General features: G+C 35.3%; 4 protein-coding genes across 4 annotated transcripts; 3 read left to right on the top strand and 1 right to left on the bottom strand.

The window, feature by feature from the left end:
* The first annotated feature begins 816 nt into the window (after nucleotides 1-816).
* Nucleotides 817-4,883, top strand: LOC130739110 (uncharacterized). The gene is made up of 2 exons (XM_057591341.1): nucleotides 817-2,348; nucleotides 4,126-4,883. The coding sequence occupies exon 1, from the start codon at nucleotides 873-875 to the stop codon at nucleotides 2,253-2,255; it is 1,383 nt and encodes a 460-aa protein (XP_057447324.1). The 5' UTR covers nucleotides 817-872; the 3' UTR covers nucleotides 2,256-2,348; nucleotides 4,126-4,883.
* A 1,290-nt stretch (nucleotides 4,884-6,173) lies between these two features.
* Nucleotides 6,174-10,286, top strand: LOC130739108 (thioredoxin-like 2, chloroplastic). The gene is made up of 4 exons (XM_057591339.1): nucleotides 6,174-6,548; nucleotides 7,913-8,092; nucleotides 8,956-9,120; nucleotides 9,846-10,286. Exons 1-4 carry the CDS (start codon nucleotides 6,327-6,329, stop codon nucleotides 9,975-9,977), a joined length of 699 nt encoding a protein of 232 aa, XP_057447322.1. The 5' UTR covers nucleotides 6,174-6,326; the 3' UTR covers nucleotides 9,978-10,286.
* Nucleotides 10,287-10,359: 73 nt separating this feature from the next.
* Nucleotides 10,360-11,923, top strand: LOC130739109 (PRA1 family protein F2-like). Its single transcript, XM_057591340.1, has one exon. The coding sequence runs from the start codon at nucleotides 11,208-11,210 to the stop codon at nucleotides 11,808-11,810; it is 603 nt and encodes a 200-aa protein (XP_057447323.1). The 5' UTR covers nucleotides 10,360-11,207; the 3' UTR covers nucleotides 11,811-11,923.
* Nucleotides 11,924-15,408: 3,485 nt separating this feature from the next.
* LOC130739107 (cytidine deaminase 1-like) lies at nucleotides 15,409-16,587 on the bottom strand. Its single transcript, XM_057591337.1, has one exon. The coding sequence runs from the start codon at nucleotides 16,505-16,507 to the stop codon at nucleotides 15,611-15,613; it is 897 nt and encodes a 298-aa protein (XP_057447320.1). The 5' UTR covers nucleotides 16,508-16,587; the 3' UTR covers nucleotides 15,409-15,610.
* Between the last annotated feature and the right edge of the window lie 4,658 nt (nucleotides 16,588-21,245).

Here is a 21,245-nt window from a genome sequence, read left to right as displayed (position 1 = left end):
ACGGCTAGGAGCAACTAGCAAAGAGGTATGTCGATGCTAGAATAAGTCTCGGCCTATGCAATATAATACTATATCCATTCGCAATGTGTGTCAGCCAAGCGAAAACAATGTGATATGCAAACACCTCCATTTGTAGGAAGGGATTTGTCAATCTATCCAGACCCGTAAATCAATTAGGTTATGAAGGATGGCCCAATATACGAACAAGCCAACCAAATACCTAGTGTGCTCAAGTAGTAAACTCAGTCATACCACTTTCCCAATGCACTTCACCACCTGTTGATACTAAGTAAACTCAACCACCTGCCACGACTCACCAATCAGCTTTTGTTGGAAACCAAGGATTCAACCACCAGGTGAACCAACACTGGGGATCATAGGTGGCCTAACTTAATTAACTCGAACATTGTTTACAATGTTATAATGAAACATTTTAGAGTTCAGCTACGACTAACCACTAAACTTATCTATTGGAAGTCGTGTCCTTATTAGGTTGACTACATCATTTTTTCACTAAGGAATATAAAGTTCCTAACCTTACAACATTCTCAATCAAATACCAAAATTCAACAAGGAAGCATATTGGCTTATTAAAGCTCAATATGGGTAAGCTAACCAAAATGAATTCTACGAACTTCAACTCTTCCCATTGTGAGGGTTTGAGCCACACTTGCACTAACATTGGCACAACTCATGGTTGTTTCAAACCCCCTCAATTATGCTAGGTAGTAAATATCAACTAAACATACATTGTTTATGACGGTTAAACTGCCGCAAAATTTGCGTTTATCCCCACTAGTCTATAAAGTAATCTGAACCTAATTGCATTAGCTGATGATAAGAAGAAGAATTAGTAGCACTTGAAGTGAAGCATGGGAGAAGAAGAAGGAGCAGCAGCATCATCAAAACCTCTCCTCACTCACACTGACACTTCCAACCGCCACAAACCCTCTTCTTCCTATTCCTACCTTCTTCTCTTCACCACTTGCATGTCTCTCATTGCAGCCATCGCTTTCGCCTTTCTCTTCCTCTCCTCCTCCTCCGCCCCACCACCACCACCAACCACCGCTCGTCCCCTCACCAAGCTCCACCACCCCGCCGTCATCCTAATCTCCTCCGACGGGTTCCGTTTCGGCTACCAGTTCAAAACCCCCACACCCAACATCCACCGTCTGATCCAAAACGGCACGGAGGCCCAAACCGGCTTGATCCCCGTCTTCCCCACCATCACCTTCCCCAACCACTACTCCATCGTCACTGGGCTCTACCCACCTCACCATGGCATCATCAACAACTACTTCTTCGACCCCGTCACCGGCGACAAGTTCACCATGGCGAGTCACGAGCCGAAATGGTGGCTCGGCCGCCCCTTGTGGGAGACTGTGGTGGACAATGGGTTGAAAGCTGCAACCTACTTCTGGCCAGGTTCTGAGGTAATCAAAGGCTCTTGGACTTGCCCTTTGGGTTATTGTATGCATTATAATGGTTCTGTGGCATTTGAGGATAGAGTGGATACTGTTTTGGGGTATTTTGATTTGCCACAAGATGAAATGCCTGTGTTTATGACACTTTATTTTGAGGACCCTGATCATCAGGGTCATCAGGTTGGGCCTGATGATGATGAGATTACTGAAGCTGTTGCTAGGATTGATAGCTTGATTGGGAGGTTGATTAAGGGGTTGGAAGATAGAGGGGTGTTTGAGGATGTTACTATTATTCTGGTGGGTGATCATGGAATGGTTGGTACTTGTGATCAGAAGCTTATTATTTTAGATGATTTGGGGATTCCTGCTGATTGGGTCCACTCGTATACTCCTTTACTTGCGATTCGCCCGCCTCTTACTCATTCGCCCGCGGATGTTGTGGCTAAGATGAATGAAGGTTTGAGCTCGGGGAAGGTTGAAAATGGGGGGAAGTTGGAGGTGTATTTGAAGGAAGATCTGCCTGAGAGGCTTCATTATGCAGCAAGTGATCGGATTCCGCCGATAATTGGGTTGGTTCATGAGGGTTATAAGGTGGAGCAAAGCAGAACAAATAAAAAGGAGTGTGGGGGTGCTCATGGCTATGACAATGCTTTTTTCTCCATGAGGACTATTTTCATTGGGCATGGTCCTCAATTTGCAAGAGGGAGGAAGATACCATCGTTTGAGAATGTTCAGATTTATAATTTGGTTACTTCTATCCTCAAGATAAAGGGCGTGCCAAATAATGGGTCTGCTACATTTCCAGAATCTGTTCTTCTATCCGCTGCATAAGACTATATATTGGATTACTAAGCTGCATGGGAGATGCTCAGAACTCAGAAGTGTGAGCATGATGAGATGTCGCAGTCTTTGCAGGAATAATAGGTATCATATACCTGGATTCTTCCAGGACTTTCCTTATTTACTAATTGTAATGACTATTTTCTAGGGATAGTTTATAATTCAATAATTAGTGTCCGCATAAGTTTCATGTTTTCACTTTCTGTAATAGGGCGCACCTTTATAGCTGCAGGCTTCCTACAAATAGCTATATTTCACTTGTGTTTAAAATGAAATATATGATTGTTAGCTAATCTAGCATGTGCTAGTTCTGATTCATTGAGGATGGGAAATGTCCCTCCACACATTCTGGATGTTGCTGTTTCTGATTTTTCTGCGTAATGAATTTCTAATCTTTCTTCAAAAAAAAAAAAGAATGAAATACATGGTAGATGAAGTGATGTGAGTGGAGAAGAAAGTTAAATGAAAAAATATGTGATGAAGAGAGGTGTATGTATTGTTGAGGTGTTTAAAAAAGAGAGATGTTTTCCTGTTGAGTTCTATTAACAGTTTAACACCTATTATAGGAAGTCTTTGGAATATACTTCTGCCTGTTTTAGCAATAATAATGAGTTTCAACTGTCCAAAAGCTTGTTAAGAGGTAAGAGAGGTGTAAGAAAGGTTGTTGTTTCTATTACTTTATCAAGGTTGTGCAAGTGAGTCAGACAAAAGTTAATAACACAAATAGTTGATATTTTTTAGGGGAATTTGCTCTGTAGCATTTGAGTTTTTGTTTGTAGATTCTCATTGAGATTTATATCATAAAACAAGAGGAAAGTAATTTTAAAACTCAATCGTATCAAGAACTCTTTGAGGTCTTCTTTCACCAGACAAAGTTATTAGATTGTAAAAGGCCACTTTTTAAAAGGGAGAAAAAGATAATTGACTAGTAAAAGAGTTGATCTCGACAAAAAGAAAAATGAGAGAAAAAACTTCATTGATTTAATGAAATTTGTGCTACCCTTCTTTTACTTTTTTTTTGTATATTGAGCTCAGGTGATTTTTCGTGAGTACTGTCATAGTTAAGTGAAGATGCACTAGATTAGTTAACTTGCGATTTTCTGTTAGTTGTCATGAGTTAAGCTTTCAGTGCTTTCTTTTGCTTATTAGTACAGCTTAGTTGATATAGAGTAGTAGGTTAAAGTTAGTTGACTTCCTTAGTAATGTACAACAAAAATCAATATTTAGATCAATGAAATCACCATTTACTTCTGAATGGTATCCTACTCATTCTTGTTGGGCTGCAGCCTGCGAGATGCTTAAAACTTCGGAAGATGTTCACATTGGGCTAAAAGCAAACTGAACTGGACACCACATATTTCACCTAAAACCTTAAGACATTAGGTTTTTTGTATACTGGGCTTAGGTGTTTTTTCCTGAGTACCGTCATAGCTAAGTGAAGATGCACTAGATTAGTTAACTTTTGATTTTCTTTTAGTTGTCATGAGTTAAGCTTTCAGTTCTTTTTTTGCTTATTGTTACAGCTTAGATGACATAGATTAGTTGGCTAAAGTTAGTTGACATCATCAGTAATGTACAACAAAAATCAATAATTAGATCAATGAAATCACCATTGACTTTCCAATGGTATCCTGCTCATTCTTGTTGGGCTGCGAGATGCTTAAAACTCTAGGAGATCTCCACATTGGGCTTAGAGCAAACCGAACTGGACACCACATTTTTCATCCAAAACCTTATGACATTAGGTGTATGGGTCCTCTTATTTATATACTGTTCAACATTTTCCTTTTCATCTTATTGTTAGACTTCTTACTCACTCTTGACATCACAATTGTCTCATTTTTTTATTTTGATTTTCCAGTGTTGACATGGTATCTAGGAGCTCTGCTATCACATTTTCTGCATCACAAATTCATTGTGAATCTGGCTGGTTCTATTGGTACTTTTGAGTTTTGGCTATCAATTGACAACCATTTCTTAAGCCAAGTGTTGTAATTCATCTTTGTTTCTTGGTTGCTCCAGACATAATTCTCAGTTTGTTCTGTTTGTCAATGACAAACTTATTCCTTGATCACCATTCATATCCTTTCTTTTTGTGCCTCTTGTTTTAGCTCCTTCTGACTGGCAACACTTTATCGCTCTTGGTCTAGAGCCTTGACCCTGGCATTATGGTCCAAGAATAATAAGGTGCAACTCAGTGATGGTTCCCTTCCAAAGCCTTGTCAAGCAGATCTTTGTATGGGGCTTGGGATTGATGCAATACCGCGGTTCTTTCATGGATTCATCAATCACTTTACCCTTCTATTAGTCAAAGCATTTTGTGGATGGAAATCACTTGTAATTTCAGATTTATCACAAGGGAAGGTATTACCAGGGAGAGATATTTCAGATCTCGAAGATTGAAGACGAATTGTGCATGCTTAAACAATGTGACTTGTTTCTCAAAAGGTATTTTACTCAGATGAAGTCTTTATGTTAAGAGTTAGAGAATTTTTATTCCCTCTTGCACATGTGAGGTGCAATCTCACTGTATTCTTGTGCCCGTGATGAGAGCTTATTGAGAAAAGAACGGTCTTTCGAATTCTAAAGGGATTAAATGATTTATACTTGATTGTTTTATCACTCTGTGCATCTTTGGAAATTCTTCTACAATTGATTTTGAAGCTAGAATCAATTTTGTAGAGGAGCTTGAGTGTGTTCTTATAGCAACAAAATTGTACGCATAGGGGATACATCCTAAAACAAGCATGGTTACCACCAAATTTTAGGAAGAGCAATCTAGACAACAGTTGTACTGCCTCTATTGAAGAAGAAGAAAAAGAAGAGGAAGATGATGATAACAATAGTGTTCTTTCACATAAGGAAGCCAAAGAGAATTCATGAAACAGCAAAATTCAACAATCATAAGTGTATGTTTATTGAAGTTAGAATGACATTTAGCCGTTTTTCTCAGTGAAAAAGCTAATGGATCAAAGTTGTTAGATTCTGATGAAAGTTAGGAATGTGTTTCCATAATCCAAACACTTAAATCGCATTGCATGAGGCTATGTTTGGATCAGGGAGAATGATCAAATTAGGCAGAGTAAATCAATCACAATACATCGGGTCATATTTCTTCATTTCATCTTCACCTCCACATTCAAACAAAACATAAATCTTCTAGTGATATTTTTTCATACATAAAACTCGAATCCAACACATTACTTAGGAGAATCAAACATATATCACAAGTATCCTCAAGACAAAATACCCTAACCTAAATCTTATTGTTGAATATAAGGATAAAAAGTAAAACAATAGTGAAATAATCATTTTACTTTTTGTTATTAAGTAAATCATATAAGTGCAAATAATATTAACTTAAATTAAAAAAATATATATCAACTTGAGTAATAATAAGTGATAAAAGGGAAAATTTTCTGTTTCGCTATATTTATATTAGTAAAATTTATATTTTACCCTTAATAATTTCAATTAAGCAGCAACAATTACTTTTCAAAAAGAAAAGCAGCAGCACTTAGCTATTTAAATGATATATTATTAAAATTAGAATTTCACTTTTTCAAATCAATCAGTATATTTTAAATCTTAAGAATTATATAAAAATAATAATTTAAAATTTATTTTATCTCCCAATCCGCGTCTTAAGATACCTTTCACCGTAGATATGATAAGTGACAGCATGATTTCGTTATCATATCTCATGCGCACATCAAACACTAGATTAAAACAAAATTTAGTTATCTTATAAGTGAAGATTATGTTAGGTCTGTTAATCATATCCGCTCACCGAACACTCATAATAATTAGTATCTAAAGACTCACAAAGTATTTCTACAAAATGTGACAACAATCTTGTTTGAATATCATCTCCTATATCCATATTACTCACATGAAACATGATAAGTTAAAAGGAAGCAACAAAAAAGCATTAAAACACAACAACAACGAAACGATAGAAAAATATCAACACACACAACCACACTTGGTTCTCACAATCTCATCTCATGTCTCTGATTCACAATTTGAAGCTCTAGCTACCACTCCTTTTCGTTGTTGCAGATGGCACTTGTTGATCTCATTCGCTTACAATTCCGATCCCTTCGATACTCCTCTTCCTCTTTCTTCATCACTCTACCGCCGCCACTACCTTCCACCGCCGAATTCTCAGGTAACAAAGCGAAGAGGGTGTTCTCTGCTTCTGCATATTCTTCTTCAGTGCCACCTGCTACTCTTACCGCCGCCATTGCTATCACGCCCAGAAAGCACTTGCTTTCTTTCAAGGTCACTTTTTGAAAACACCCCTTTTTCAATTTTGTAATTAGGATTGAGTTAACTTGTGAAATTAAGAAACTTGATGATACCCCATGTTTTGAAAATGCCCCAATTATGCTTTTTTTGAGAATTTGAATCTTGGGTGTTAACTCTCAAAGGTTGTGCTTTCTCCACATGTCACAGTTAGGACTTAGGAGTAGAACCAGCCCTTTACTGTTTTTGTTATTATTTTGAGTAAACCATATTATTCAGTATACTGCCTAAGAAGGTACAGTGTCAGTGGTATTAGTTCTAAAAGATGGTAATTAGTCAAATTATCACACATGTCTCTCAAATTGTTGGCATAGCTCAAACATCTAGGTGATAGTTTTCACATTTCAGTTATTACTTTTAGTCATATCATAGGTTGCAGATACCAAATAGCAAAGGGCTTAAACTTATTTTCAGACTATCATGTTCTTGCTTGCTAGATCTAGGACTAGCCAAGCTTAGAGAGGCTGGATACCTTTGCTGCTCTGCTCATTCGAAAGATTTCAAGTCCTCATGTATTACTATAAAGTGGATGTGGATATCACTGCCATTATTTTGTGCCATGGATGTTAAAACTCAATATCATAAAACGAATTACCACGCCAAACTTTTTTTTTTTTGTTATCACTAGAAGACTAGAAGCTTATAAAAAAACTAGAGGGCTAGAAATTGTTTATGTTGGACATCATCCTTCTGAATTGGTTTTGAGGACTAGCTGGAGCCAGTAAGAAATATGATATTTGTTGATAGATTAGAAGAATTAGAATCATGTGTCTATTTTGATATTTAGTATTTAGTACTGGATATTCACACACGAAAAACAGAAGTCAATGATATGCAGTATGCACTTTCTGTGCAAAAAAGTGACAGTTTGACAAAAAGGCTTCATTGGACTTTAGTATGCTTTCTCTATTGCAGACGCTATTAGTTTGTGGTGATCACCAATGATTGTTATATGAACTAAACTGCAGTACTTATGCTTTATTAATCTAGCACAAGCAACTAAGTTCTATTTAGTAAGACTCTGAAACTATTCCTCAAACTTATCCTTAGTAGCTTCATCTTGACAAATTGTAGTGATTTTACCTCTGTTAGGACATGTGTATAGCATTTACTAATTCTATTTGTGGTTTATTGTGGGAATTATTTCTTTCCATACAGAGTTTGTGTTATGTTTATCCATGCTTTTCAAATGTCTCAATAGATCAGCTGGGATGGCTTAATTTGCATTCTTTCATTTACTGTTATGAATCAATGCTAATTGTTAGTCAATTCTCTATGGTTGCTAAAGTTTAATGTGTTTTTCTCACCACTTTTATCGGTTTTTTCTCACTTCAATTCAGGTATGTGCAACTATTGCTGAAACTGATCAGCCAAAATGGTGGGAAAAGAATGCCCCGAATATGATTGACATTCACTCCACGCAAGAATTTCTGGATGCTTTAAGTCAAGCTGGGGATAGACTAGTTATTGTTGAATTTTATGGTACTTGGTGTGCTTCTTGTCGAGCATTATTCCCCAAGGTCCTCTCATTTCCAGAATATCCTCTTTCATTCTTTTACTTTCTGCAGGTTTTTTTCTTTTTGGTTGAAAAAACATATGCTTTAAGTTACAATTTATTGATTGCACGTTTGGAATTCAGTGAGTGGTAAAATCATCATCAATCTATTATTCATGATTTTCTAAAATCTATATTGAGCATTGGCCGGTCTCTTCACTTATGGATATTATCTTTGGTCTCATTTATTTTGAATGTACAATGTTCCGGGTGCTTAGCATTCCACTCTCTGCTGTGGTGGTCCTGCTATCTGAACATGGATTTTGAATAGGACCTGGAGTTTATACTGATTTGAAATTAGCCGTGTTTGAGATACTTGCTGCAGTTGTACCTTCAACATATTTACAATAACTAGATGTTGCTAGAAGCTGCATACTTAGAATTTCCTTTCGCACTCTGTCCAAAAAACAATTAATAATAGTTTTGCAAATGACAGGGTCATATATCAAATGTTATTAACATTGGTAACCTATAATATCTTGGTTCTAGGATGGTACTAATCTGGAAGTCCACCATGTTGTTTTCTCTTTCCCTGACAAGTTCAAACCTTTAAATTGCATGACACGATCATTGAATAGTTGTTTTCATGGCCATCAATTGATTTTCTTTAGAAGTCTCTAGCATGTCCACCTTTCGACCAAAGGCTACTATCTAAGGATATTGGTTATCTGATGTTTTAATTATATCTGAATATGAATTTCTCTTTACGGCTGGAAGTAAGGATAATACTTTTTAATTACGTAATATGTTTTAATTTTCATGCTGCTGAAATTATGTAACAGCTGTCCTGTCCCGAGTCCTGATATATTTGTTAAATGGATTTGACAGCTATGCAGAACAGCTGAAGAAAACCCTGAAATTGTTTTCTTGAAAGTAAATTTTGATGAGAATAAGCCAATGTGTAAGAGTCTGAACGTTAGAGTACTTCCTTACTTCCACTTTTATCGAGGGGCTGAGGGGCTGCTTGAATCATTTTCATGTTCACTTGCCAAGGTAATTCGTACTATTTAGTTCTGGTTATGCTTACCATGTCTCATTTCATTTTAGTAGAATGAGCAGCACTAGAGTAGTTACCGATGGTTGCCTATTCTGAACCCAGAAAAATGTTTATACTCAAACATTCTTCCCGCCTTGCTGAACATGATGATATAATTTAGAGGAAAAATGATCAAAAGAACAATGAATAATGTTTTTTAATATAGCCGATAGGGTTTTGTTTGGTTTACTTTCATTTTCTGTTTACAAAACTATTACTTTGTTTGCAGTTTGTTTCTTATAAAACTAAAAATAAGAAACGAAAACAGAAAATGAAGATAAACCAAACAAACTCTTACATCACATGTTACATCATTCACTTAAGGCCTTTGTTAAGAACTAAGAAGATTCTTATAATAATGCATATTTGGGTGCTTGGCTGGTTGAATTCAGAAAGGGGATAATGAAGTACATTGACGCACATATCTTCACTTTTATGTTTCCCTTGTTCAGGACAAGACTTGCCTGTCAAATTGGGTAGATGAGAGGCCAAATAGTGAAATGGTGTATAGAACTTCATATGTAGAATGCTTGGAATCGAATCTTCTAATTTTTTTTTGGTATACTGGAAATATAAACTGCACCCTCCAGGGATTGATCCCTGGACCTCCCCCACTTGAGCTATCATTGGGGGACAAATCTTCTAATTTGATACACAGCTAATGATTTTTTTGACATTACAGTTTCAAAAAATAAAGGATGCCATCAAGTTACATAACACAGCTAGATGCAGCATTGGTCCACCTAAGGGCGTTGGTGATCTGATTCTTGAACCCTCTCCTGTTTCCAAGGACAGACCAAAAGAATCTGTTTAAGCACAGTATCACAATTCATGCATCTGTATCATCATAAGTTGTCTCTCAAAGGGAAAACTTCAGAGAAGCCTGTGAACCAGAGAATCTTATATAAAGAGCATATGTACTATATATATTTTACCCTTTCAATTTTTTTGGTTTTAGAAGGATATATCAAGCAGAATTATTTGTTCTGCTTCATTCTTGTCCATTCATTAGCTGATTGTAATCAAATACTTGAAAACTTCAGCGCATATGAAATTTTAGTTATTAAGTTGTATTTAATTGAAAAGTTTCTGCATCTGTAAGCTCAATTCTTTTGCTTGTTTATGGCTTAATTCTTTTGCTAATTTTGACATGCAAAGAATACTCAACAAATAGGTTAATTCAAATTAGGAAGAGGGATGAAGATGATGGAAGAAGGGATTAGAGGTTAAACAAATTAGGATTAATGTTTGGATCTTTCTTCAGTTTGAATTTGTGACCAAAATTGGAGTTTTTATGTGGGTGATTATGGTGGATTTTGGTGAGTAGTGGAGGGGAAAATCTAATTTTGTGGGCAAAAAAAACTTTAGTCCCTCAAAAGAAAATCTGATTTAGTCCTTCAATTGATATATCCATCTTCCTAGTCATCTTCCACGTGACATGACAGTCAGCAGATGATGTTTGAGTGCCATATCACCCTTTGCTGGACATGCAATCAATGGAGGCTAAGGTGAGGGCAAAAATCAGGAAATATACAAGTTTGAGGGACCCAAATAGACAATATAGCTAAGGGGGCCAAAAACATTTAACCCAATTTCTTCTTTTTCAACTCCTTGCCTCCTTGACATCCGGACCAAGTGACTTAAATCGTGTGTTTCTATTCAGTGAATTCCATTCACACAAGAAAAATTATTGTTTGATGAGAGCTTGTCCTGAAAAAGCGTAGAGATCCACAACATTTGGGTTTGTTAGTCATAACTTAGACCCTTTGACCCCTCTCTAACATGTCATTGGTTGAAACAGCAATCATATTGTCCAGTACCCTTTGATCCAATAAAAACATGCTATTGAATTAAATTTAAGTATTACTCAACAAATACAAAATTGAATTTCAACGGTTGAAAGCAAGGATTGAACGGGACAGGAAATGAGACACGAATTTGGGACAGAGGATCTAGATCTTGATAGTAAATAGCCTTGTTACATTTACCCAAGAGGAAGTAACAACCAAATTACATTCACTACTCTCATTCTTTCTCTAGGAAAATGACTACATATGGAACAATCTCAGAGGAATCAGAGGTTTTATCTGATTCAAACCCATTCTTATCACAAGTAACCAAAGATCGAATCGAGGCGGGTCTAGGCACAACAAGACCATGGAAGGAAATGATCCAACCTTCACATTTCAAACTCCCACCATCCTTCTTCGGAGCAATCCAAAGAGTCAACACAAATGCGAAACATTTTCGCGCGAACTATGTGATCATCATATTGCTAGTGCTGTTCCTCAGTTTACTAGGACATCCTATTTCCCTGATCATCTTAGTTGTCATGATGATTGCATGGCTGTTCTTGTATTTCCTAAGAGACACCCCTTTGGTGATCATGAGGTTTCAGATCGATGAGAGGTTGGTGGTTATCTCTTTGCTGTTGGTGACCGTTGGTTTGCTTGTTCTAACGGATGTGACACGTAATGTGACAGTAGGTATGTGTGTTGCATTGGTGGTTGTGTTGGCTCATGCTGTGATGAGAGAAACAGAGGATCTGTTCACTATGGATGAGGATGTAGAGATTGTATCTGGTGTTAGAGAGGTTGTCAAAGTCCCTCTTAGGCAACCTGGTTCATCTTCTTTTACATTGCCTTAGTTATCATACTAACAACAAGATTTCTTGTCACATAATTGAGTTTATTCCCTCCTTGATTGATTCTTGATTGTCCAATATATTGTTAATCCAAATTTGAATGGCTTTGTTATCAATTCTCTGATGCTCTATTAATTCCTTGATGTACTATAAGTAAGACTGGATAATTGAGAATATTATTCAACCTCATTGGGGGTAAAACTAGAATTCAATTCCATGAAGGTGATCATAATCATTTTGTAGTTTTGTGAAGTCAATAACTTGTAGATGGTTTTAAATCAAGGTTCAAGATTGTGATTTTGATTGCGACATCAGGAGTTTGGAGGTTTTCGAAACCTTCAACGTGACTGTGATTTCAGTCACGAAAGCATATTTGTTCATAATTTTACATGAAGGCATGCAACACAATTGTGATGTGACCACGAACGTTACCGCGACTACAATTTAAAACTTTATCCCTATTCAGTAAATGGTAATGTTCTAATTGAACAATTTCAATGACACGTCTAAACAGATTAAGACAATTTATTCTCAAATTATGTCTCATTTCCAGCCTCACAAATGATTATTTACTGCCTTATCTTTTTAATTTACAAGTCAATTTCATCGGTGAGATAAGAAATTAAACTATCATTTGGATATAGAGATGCAAGCATGCTCATAGTTAAAAGCAAGATTGGCATCACACAATGCTAATTTTAGATAGCACAAGTGGTTTCAACTTTCAATTCAAATGATAATTCAGTTCCTAGCAGCACCATTCAATTTGCATACATAGTACATTGTCTTGTTCATTAAGTCAGCTCCATATAAAGTGAGTTGCTTGGACGAGTAGGATGAGAAATTGTTGCAATAATGACAACAAGCTGGCGTTTGGATCAAAATTCATTGAAACGAAATTGTTTTTATTCTTCTTTTGTAACTATTTCTCTTGGCTTGGGAAGGTGTTCAATGAAACTGCCCCTCTCTTGAGGAATAAATCTTATTTATAGCATGTTTCCACCTAAAAGATAGTCATACAAGTTTCTTCCCAAAATAGATTTTGACTTTAGTGCACAACAATTTGTAAACATGTACTTAGATAAACTCAACCTTTAAACTTTGCTTTTCCCCTAAAGTGTGTGATCATAGTGAGCACGAAAAGGAAGATTTGTGGTAGTCTTTAGACCCTCCACAGTCCACACTCTTTAAATGGTTATTATTATAAAGGCTTAATCAAGTTTTTGGTCCCCAACCTTTGTTATAAATATGGCTTTAGTCCCTCACCGTCGTCCAAGACATGGTGGCGCGCTACCACACCCATGCCGTCTCCTCGAACTAGTGCAGAAAAAAGAACACAAACTTAGAAATCTTACACTAGCTAAGGCAGATCAAAACCCAGTGGGAGAGGGGGAGGTTGAACGAAGAGGGGGAGGGGGAAAATCAAGTCTGGTGTTGGTGGGCATTTGATGGTGGTAGATCTGGGTGTGGGTTGATGAGAAAAAAGGAGATTGATGGTGATGATGTTTTTTTTAAACTGCCGATGGTGATGAAGAGGATCATTAATTGCTATAATAATTAAATTATTAATTATAAATAAGCTTTAGAATTTAAATGAAAAAGAAAAAGAAAAGCCACCTAAGTTCATTAATTGAGCTGGCGGAGCTCCGACGTTGACCCAACCGGCCGGAAGGATCAAAACCAATCATTTTGCAAAAAACTGGGGACCAACCCCACCTTTACGCCGGCGAGGGACTAAAGCCATATTTATGACAAAGGTTGAGGACCAAAAACTTGATTAAGCCTACTATAAAAGAATGAACTTTGAGATAAGTTCTACTACTAAATTATTTCCACCCTTGTGGATTTTGATACCGGTTCGAATAAACGCAGGAGACTCACATAGACAAGTTGTACACTCAAGAATCAAGATTCACATTTGATGCTTGACCCCAAAATAAAATCACATTTAATGATGTGCCAACACAAGTAATTGGATCAACTTATTATTTTTCTCAGAATTAACTCTCAACTAAAAAGTCACTCATATATAAAAAAGCTTCTCCCATTTTTACGTCTTTCAAACAAAAAAAAATATAATTGATTCTGATTTTACTTAATGTATATATACAAACACAAGTGACATGGAAAGATTAATGTTGAGCCTCTTCCATGTCATCCTACAGAAAGTCACCAATGCAATGCAAAAGAGAAGTGGTCCAAAAAGTACTTTGACACCAATGTGGAAGATAAAAACACCATCTTTTGATAGGATGACACTGATATCAACTATTTCCCAAAAGTAACACTAAAAAGGCTTTTAAAGAATGGCACCCCACCCTTATTTTTTACCCTATACACCGACATATGTTGCATAGCCGAATTGTGTACAAAAAATTAAAATATGGGGACATTATGACTCTGTATCTGTCTGGGAATAATACTATATGTTGTTACAGGACTCACAATGTCGTTTATGGAAATGTATCATATTAAGTATCTTTGGTAAATATTCTACCACCAACCATTTGATTGATTATTAGTCCCAACCTTCCAAGAAAAAAGAATGGGTTTTGTCATTGTTTTGTACCATAGAGATTGTTCCAGAGCGTTCATTTATTTATCCTAAAAGAACATTGGCTATAGTGGATGTGCAATTACTTTCCTGAGCTTGTGACATTGACTCTGTTTTTCTTTTTTCCATTGGCTCCCCTCGTCAAACTCTATTTGCACAATTCCGAAGCAAAAAAATCCTAATGGATGTGAGAGTGTTAAATTGAGCAAATGTGTTCACATTCACCAACATATAAACAAACACAATAAATCCACTTATATAAAGCCACAACTGAAGAATCGCCTTGGCTTGGACAGCTCTGATTCTGCTACTTAGTTCTCAACCAAGGACACTAATATTTGGAAGAGATTTATTTATACAAATAAACATTAAAAATTCTTATACTATAAAAACCGTTCAGTGTTTATAATTATATGTTTGTTACACAATTTATAAAATCTACCTTTTGAAAAAACGGGGAGCAAGTTTTGTCAATTAGTGAAGGGGGCGTTTAGAGGGTCATTCTTACTTAGCTACTATAATTAGTGATTGTTGGGCTCTTGTTTCAGCTTTTGATGTTTTTCTTTTGTAAGACGGTTGGGTAGTGTTGTTGTTGATTTTCTAGCCCAGAATACTTCCACTTACACTAGCGCCTCCCTTTGCAGCCCAAGATTTCTTTTTCCTCAATGTCATCCGTTTCTTAATTTAATGAAGCACCTTTTAAAAAAAATCGATGTAATGGTAAGCTTATTATCATGTGACTTTAAGTTTACATGTGAAATAAGTCTCTTACTTAACAATAATTTCAGAAGGTGAGTCTGCCTTTCTCTAAACTTTGTATAGAGCGAATGCTTTATAACACCAAATTCTTTCATTCTTTTTTAACTTATGCAAAAACTATTTGACATAACTTTTTAAATGATTTGCTCAGCATCAAGAATGAGAATGGTTATCAAGTTTTCCAAACAGATAAACCAAGTAAGAGTTGTTAACTGGGAAATTAATATATGTCAAATTTCAGACCATGTGAACTGATTGCCTGAGTTCAAGTTTTCAAGTCCAACAAGATAAAAATAAAAGAGAGACCATGACATTCAATAGAATATACTAATATATAACATGATATATTAATATACAAGATAAATCAAACATCTCATTTGAACCACAAAGAAATGCATAAGAAAGGGATCATCATTCATCACACACCACCATATGACCATATCCAAGGCCATGATCATAACTTCAACATCCATTTCTCACAAATTTCAATTCAATCAGCTGAAGTACAAAGGAAAGCCTTGAACTGGCACTGAGGGGAGATTTCTTGCAGCAGCAACCTTGCAGTGGTCTCCTGTCTAACCACCGCCCCATCCTTCTCCACCAACACGGCGGCGACAACACCGTCATAATCAGCAGCTCCGGCAGCTACATAGGCAATCAGAGCAGTCTGAAGGGGTCCAAGGCTGGGGTTATACGCCGCAGACTCCATGTAAGACCCTCTGTAAATCTTCCCCTGAGAATCCAACAGAGCCACCCCAGAAGGACAACCACTGTAAGGTGCATGGGAAGCGTTAGCAGCTTCCAACGCCGCAAACTTCAGCTTCTGAGAAATCATGGGTGTATCGCCATTGGAGAGGACATTGTCAGAACAAGGAGAATAATCGCCGCTAAAAGTGAGGTTGTTGTGACGAGGCTCTAAGAGAAGGGGCACCCCTTTGGGGAGAAGGTCATGGGGTCCAAAAGGGTGAGTGAGGAAGTGCGAGAGAGGGGTGAAACTCGGGTCATCGTTGTCAGTAATGAGGAGTTCGATATTCGGAGCGTCGCGAATTTCTTGCAGAAATTGCCGGCAATGGCCGCATGGCGCGGCGGAGACGGCGAGCCACCGTAACTGAGTCTCCGCATTGAGGGCGAGGTTGGTTAGGAGAAACTGTTCGGCGTGGACGGTGTGGTGGAAGGGGAGGCCGGGGAACTCGAGGTTGACGCCGATGAAGATGCGGCCGGAGGCGCCGACGGCCACCGCTGCTACCTGGAATTTGGAGATGGGGGCACGGGCGAGGCTTTGGGAGGAGCGGACTAGTGAAGGGAGGAGCTGAGGGAGGGTGAGGCCTGAAGATTTGGCCATGGATTCTGCTTCTGAAGCTTCGATTATGAATCTGGGGTGATCCATTTTTCTTGTGAGAGAGAATTGGATCTGAGTTTTGGGAGGGAAAGAAGATGAAGAGAGTGGGGGAGGGAAGATGAAGGTAGTGACTCCAATTTATAGGAAGGGAGAGGTCAAGTCATTGCTAGCAATATGCCCAAACAACAATTAGCTAATTATTAATGACATCTTAAGAAAAAAAATTAAAAAATATAATGACAATGTAAAAGTAAAATTTGACTTGACTTGTGCATTAGTTAGTTATTAATGACATTTTATATTATTTATTATACTAGTTGAATGACCCGTGTAATGCACGGGTGACTGTTATTATATAATATCTAAAATTTATGTTTGAAATTTTTTATAATTTTTTTTTGTTCATAAAAAGCTTTTCATAATTTTTCATTACACAAATATATAAATGTTTGTTAGAAAAAACATACAGAAGGTCTTAAATGAGTGTGTTGAAGCTGAGAACTGGCTTAGGGAGAAGAAGCAGCAGCAAGACTCACTTCCAAAATATGTCAATCCTGTACTCTTGTCCGCTGAAATAAGAAAGAAAGCTGAGGCTGTTGATAGGTTCTGCAAGCCGATTATGACAAAACCAAGGCCAGCCAAGCCAGCTACGCCGCAGACACCACCAACCCCACCTTCTCAGGGTGGTGAGCAGCAGCAACCTTAGGGGAATGCTAATGCCAACACTCGTGAGAATGGAGGGGATAACGGTAATCAGGCCCCACTGGCTTCTTCTGAACCAATGGAGACTGATAAGCCAGAGAACTCAGGTTCTACCTAATCTTTTTATGTTGGTTTGTTCTCATCTCAAGTTCATGCTAGACTGGTGGGTAGTGTATATGTACTACCATGTGTATGATAATCATATCAGTTCAGTTTGGCCTGGAAAAGTGGTTTTGGTTTTGGGCAGGATCACAGTGAGTGGCTGTCTGGTGTAGAACCCTTTGTTTGTTGGCTGATTAGTTAGTTGAGTTTCAATCAACATTATTATGATGGTCTCTAGAATCCGGACTTTTTCAAAAAAAGGTTTTGAAGAGAAAATTATTATGTTTGGTCTGTCTTCCCAAATGCGGTGGGAATAGGCCAAATTGACGTTATCCAAGTTTATAGATTATGTGTGACCATTTTTAGATTATAATGTTACTTTCCCCTACAGGACCTTAATTTCATTTTATGTGGGATTTTCACTTTCAAAAAAAATAAATTAATCTCTCGCAATTATGAATGAAGGTCAAAAGTCTACCTAAGACATTGACTCCTAGAAATTGAACTCTCAACCTAAAGATTCAAACAATCACTGGTTAGAAATACATATTTAAATTTGATTTTTTATGGATTCTATATATTAATATTTCATAAAAAATAAAATACTAATGTTAATTGCGAAAAATCTTTTGGATCATTATTTTACATAAGATATTTATGTTTAGAATCTTGTTAATAAGAACTCGTTTGGTATGTTGTATTAAGTATGATAGTATAAACTTATACAATACAATACATTATGAGTTTATCCAATATTTGGTGTTAATATTCTATTGTATAAATTTATTCATCAATCTACTTGTCTACATAAAATGATGGGTTATTTAATCCACCATATAAATGATGAATAAGATCTGATAATATTGTGACATATGAATTACTTGTGACCACCACCACTCTCCACCATTGCCACCACAAATAGTACACATTCCGCCATTGTCATGCCACCGCTGTTTCGCTATCGCCACCACCAACCACTGCCAACTCCACTCCCATAAAGACCACCACCCTTTACCATCGCCACCGCCTTACAACACTATCGCCACCACTGTCAATGCCACCACCACAACGAACTCCACCACACACCTCCCCCACCACCCTCCACCACCGCCATTACCACTACCACCACTCTACTGCCACCATCCACCACTGCTGCCGCCACCACGACTACCAAAAACACCACCCTTCGCATTTGCCACCATAGTTGTCGTCTTTGCCACTGTCATTGCCGTAACCACCATCCTACAACACTACCATTATCATTATCAGCACTACTGTCGCTGCACTACCACATCCATATTCCTTCTTAGAATTGCTTCCACCACCCCCACTATTGCCACTACCACAACCATCACCCTACCTCCACCATTCTATCACAACCACTACTCCCACAACCACCACCCTATGTCACCACCATCGCCATTATCGTCATCACTTCACTTCACCACTGCTACGCCATAGTTACCACTACCGCCCTTTATATCACATTGTCAATACCACCACCACAAACAACTCCCGAACCCCCTAATAATCGCTTCCACCACCCTTCACCGTAGAATATACCATCCAAATTATAAGGTACATAATTTTGAATTTTAAACATCATAATAATAATAATAATTATTATAATAATACTAATAATAATTAATAATAATAATTGTAATTGAAATTTTAATGAGACAAATAAATCATACACAATGAATTTAATAATTTCATTAATATCATCAATATGTTTAAAATTAAAATTTTATTATGTATAAAAAAATCTGTAGATGAAGTCATTTTTTAATGGAGAGAAACTTAGTCAACATGGTGGTGACACATGACATGGAATAGAGGAAGAATAATTCTCTTTTTTATGTATAACATTAAATTTTCAAATAAGTATTGATATTTTTTGTTTGATGTTTTCGAACCTTATTTTGATTTATGTTAATAGTTAATATTAAAAAAACGATATTTTTATTTTATATTTTTCTTTAAAAAAATATAGAATTTTATTGAGTTAGGATTAATATTTTGTTATTAATATTTTTAAGGGTATTAATATTATAAGGTTAAGAATATCAAATATATACATAATAAGACACAAGTAGTTTATTAATATTTTGCTCTTAAAAGAGAATAAAAATCATTATGTTTCCTTGATATTAAATTGCCTAGTAAGTGTTGATACATTATAGCATCACTAATATTTCTTTCAAATTTAAATTTCAATATGGTGAATAAAAATTTAGAGGTTACATTTTTATTCTAGCGGGATCCTGAATTATTTGATGTTTGTACATAATTTTTTGAATCATTTTATTTTCTATTTAATTATTTCTATTATTCAAATTCGTATTTATGTATTTGTTGAAACAAAAACCTAGAATTAAAATTATTTTTGAATTAGGTGTAATAATTATTTATTTATTTCGTATAAATATAGTTTTTATATTTTTTTAATAAATATAGAATTTGTTTTAAATCAGATTTAGATATTAAAATGTGAATAGAATAAAATAAATTAAATAATATGAACCATATGATGACACAAAGAACATGCAAAAGTGATTAAAGATGAAACACTCAAATGTTAAAAAAAAGTAAGGGAGAGAAGAAGAATATGGTGAATCAAAAGTAGAAGAAAGTGAAAACTCTTATCTTATAAAGGGAGAATGAACAAAATGATACCTAATTATTTCAGAAAAAAAATGTCAAAGAAAAAAAAAGAAATTTTATGAATATGAAAGAACATGAAAGAAGATGAAAGTACTTATAGAAGCACCATGAAATATAAAGTGTATTTTTTTCTAATTAGCTATATATAATACCATTTAAATTAAATGTGTATTCAATTTGAATTTCATATTTTTTTTTTCTGATTTTTGATTATTTTTGTTTCATTTTCGAATTTATGTTTTTTTTCTTATCATATTTGATATGTTTTCAAATATAATTCCAAGTAAAGGTTATATGAAAAATTGAAATTAAATATTAAAAAAATGAAAACATTAGTTATTGTGATAATTAAATTAAAAAGGACTTAAAATATTTTTGGACTTTTAAATAAAGGCTACATAAAAATTGGAATTACATTAAATGATATTAAATAGGGTGAGTCATGATTGCATGTTGTGACAAAAAATTAGAATGAGTTTTTTTTTCTTGGAGGGAAAATGAATGAATATGGAGGTGCCATGTGGCATAGGCTTTTAGAAGGAAACATTATTTTCATATATATATATAGATTAATTACTATGGTAAAACTTCTCAATTAGTGAAATTGACTTGACATGTACATTAATATACACATTAATTAGTTATTAATAAAATTATACTTTCTCCGTTTTAGGATAAGTGTCCATTTAGAGAAAATGCACACATATTAAGAAGTGCAATTGATATTGTTAACTTTTAAAATATATTAATTGCTTTCCTAGTTTGCCCCTTAAGGTCTACTTTTATCTGTCTTCATTTATTGTTCTCCTATGGGTATTATATGGAAAAATATTAATTAATGCAACATTGAAATTCTAAGTGGAATGTTATTATGAAATAAATATTTTTACTATAAGTGGACACTTATATTGAAACGGAGGGAATATATATTATTTATTATATTAATTACTGATTTTGGATAATTTATTTTTTCATATTTAAAAACAATATTAATTATTATTTAAATTGTAATTATTAATAACATCTTAAGAAAAAAGAAAATAATAATAATAATAATAATAATAATAATAATAATAATCTATATATATATATTTGTAAAGGAGACTTGAGTTTTTTGTATTAAATACATCAAGTAATTCCTACCTCTACATTAAAATACATTAAAAATAAAAAAAATTCATTTGCAATAAATATATTAAATAATAAAATTAAAACTGAATAAATTGTAATGTAAATAACTATTCAACTACCAACATTAAGTAATATATTTATAAACTTATTTATCTTCAATTTTGTTATTATTTATATATTAATTATA

Source organism: Lotus japonicus, chromosome 2 (genome assembly GCF_012489685.1).
Source record: "Lotus japonicus ecotype B-129 chromosome 2, LjGifu_v1.2".
NCBI lineage: Eukaryota > Viridiplantae > Streptophyta > Magnoliopsida > Fabales > Fabaceae > Lotus > Lotus japonicus.
The sequence above is the reverse complement of the archived record's forward strand: the minus strand, read 5'-3'. Positions and strand labels throughout refer to the sequence as shown.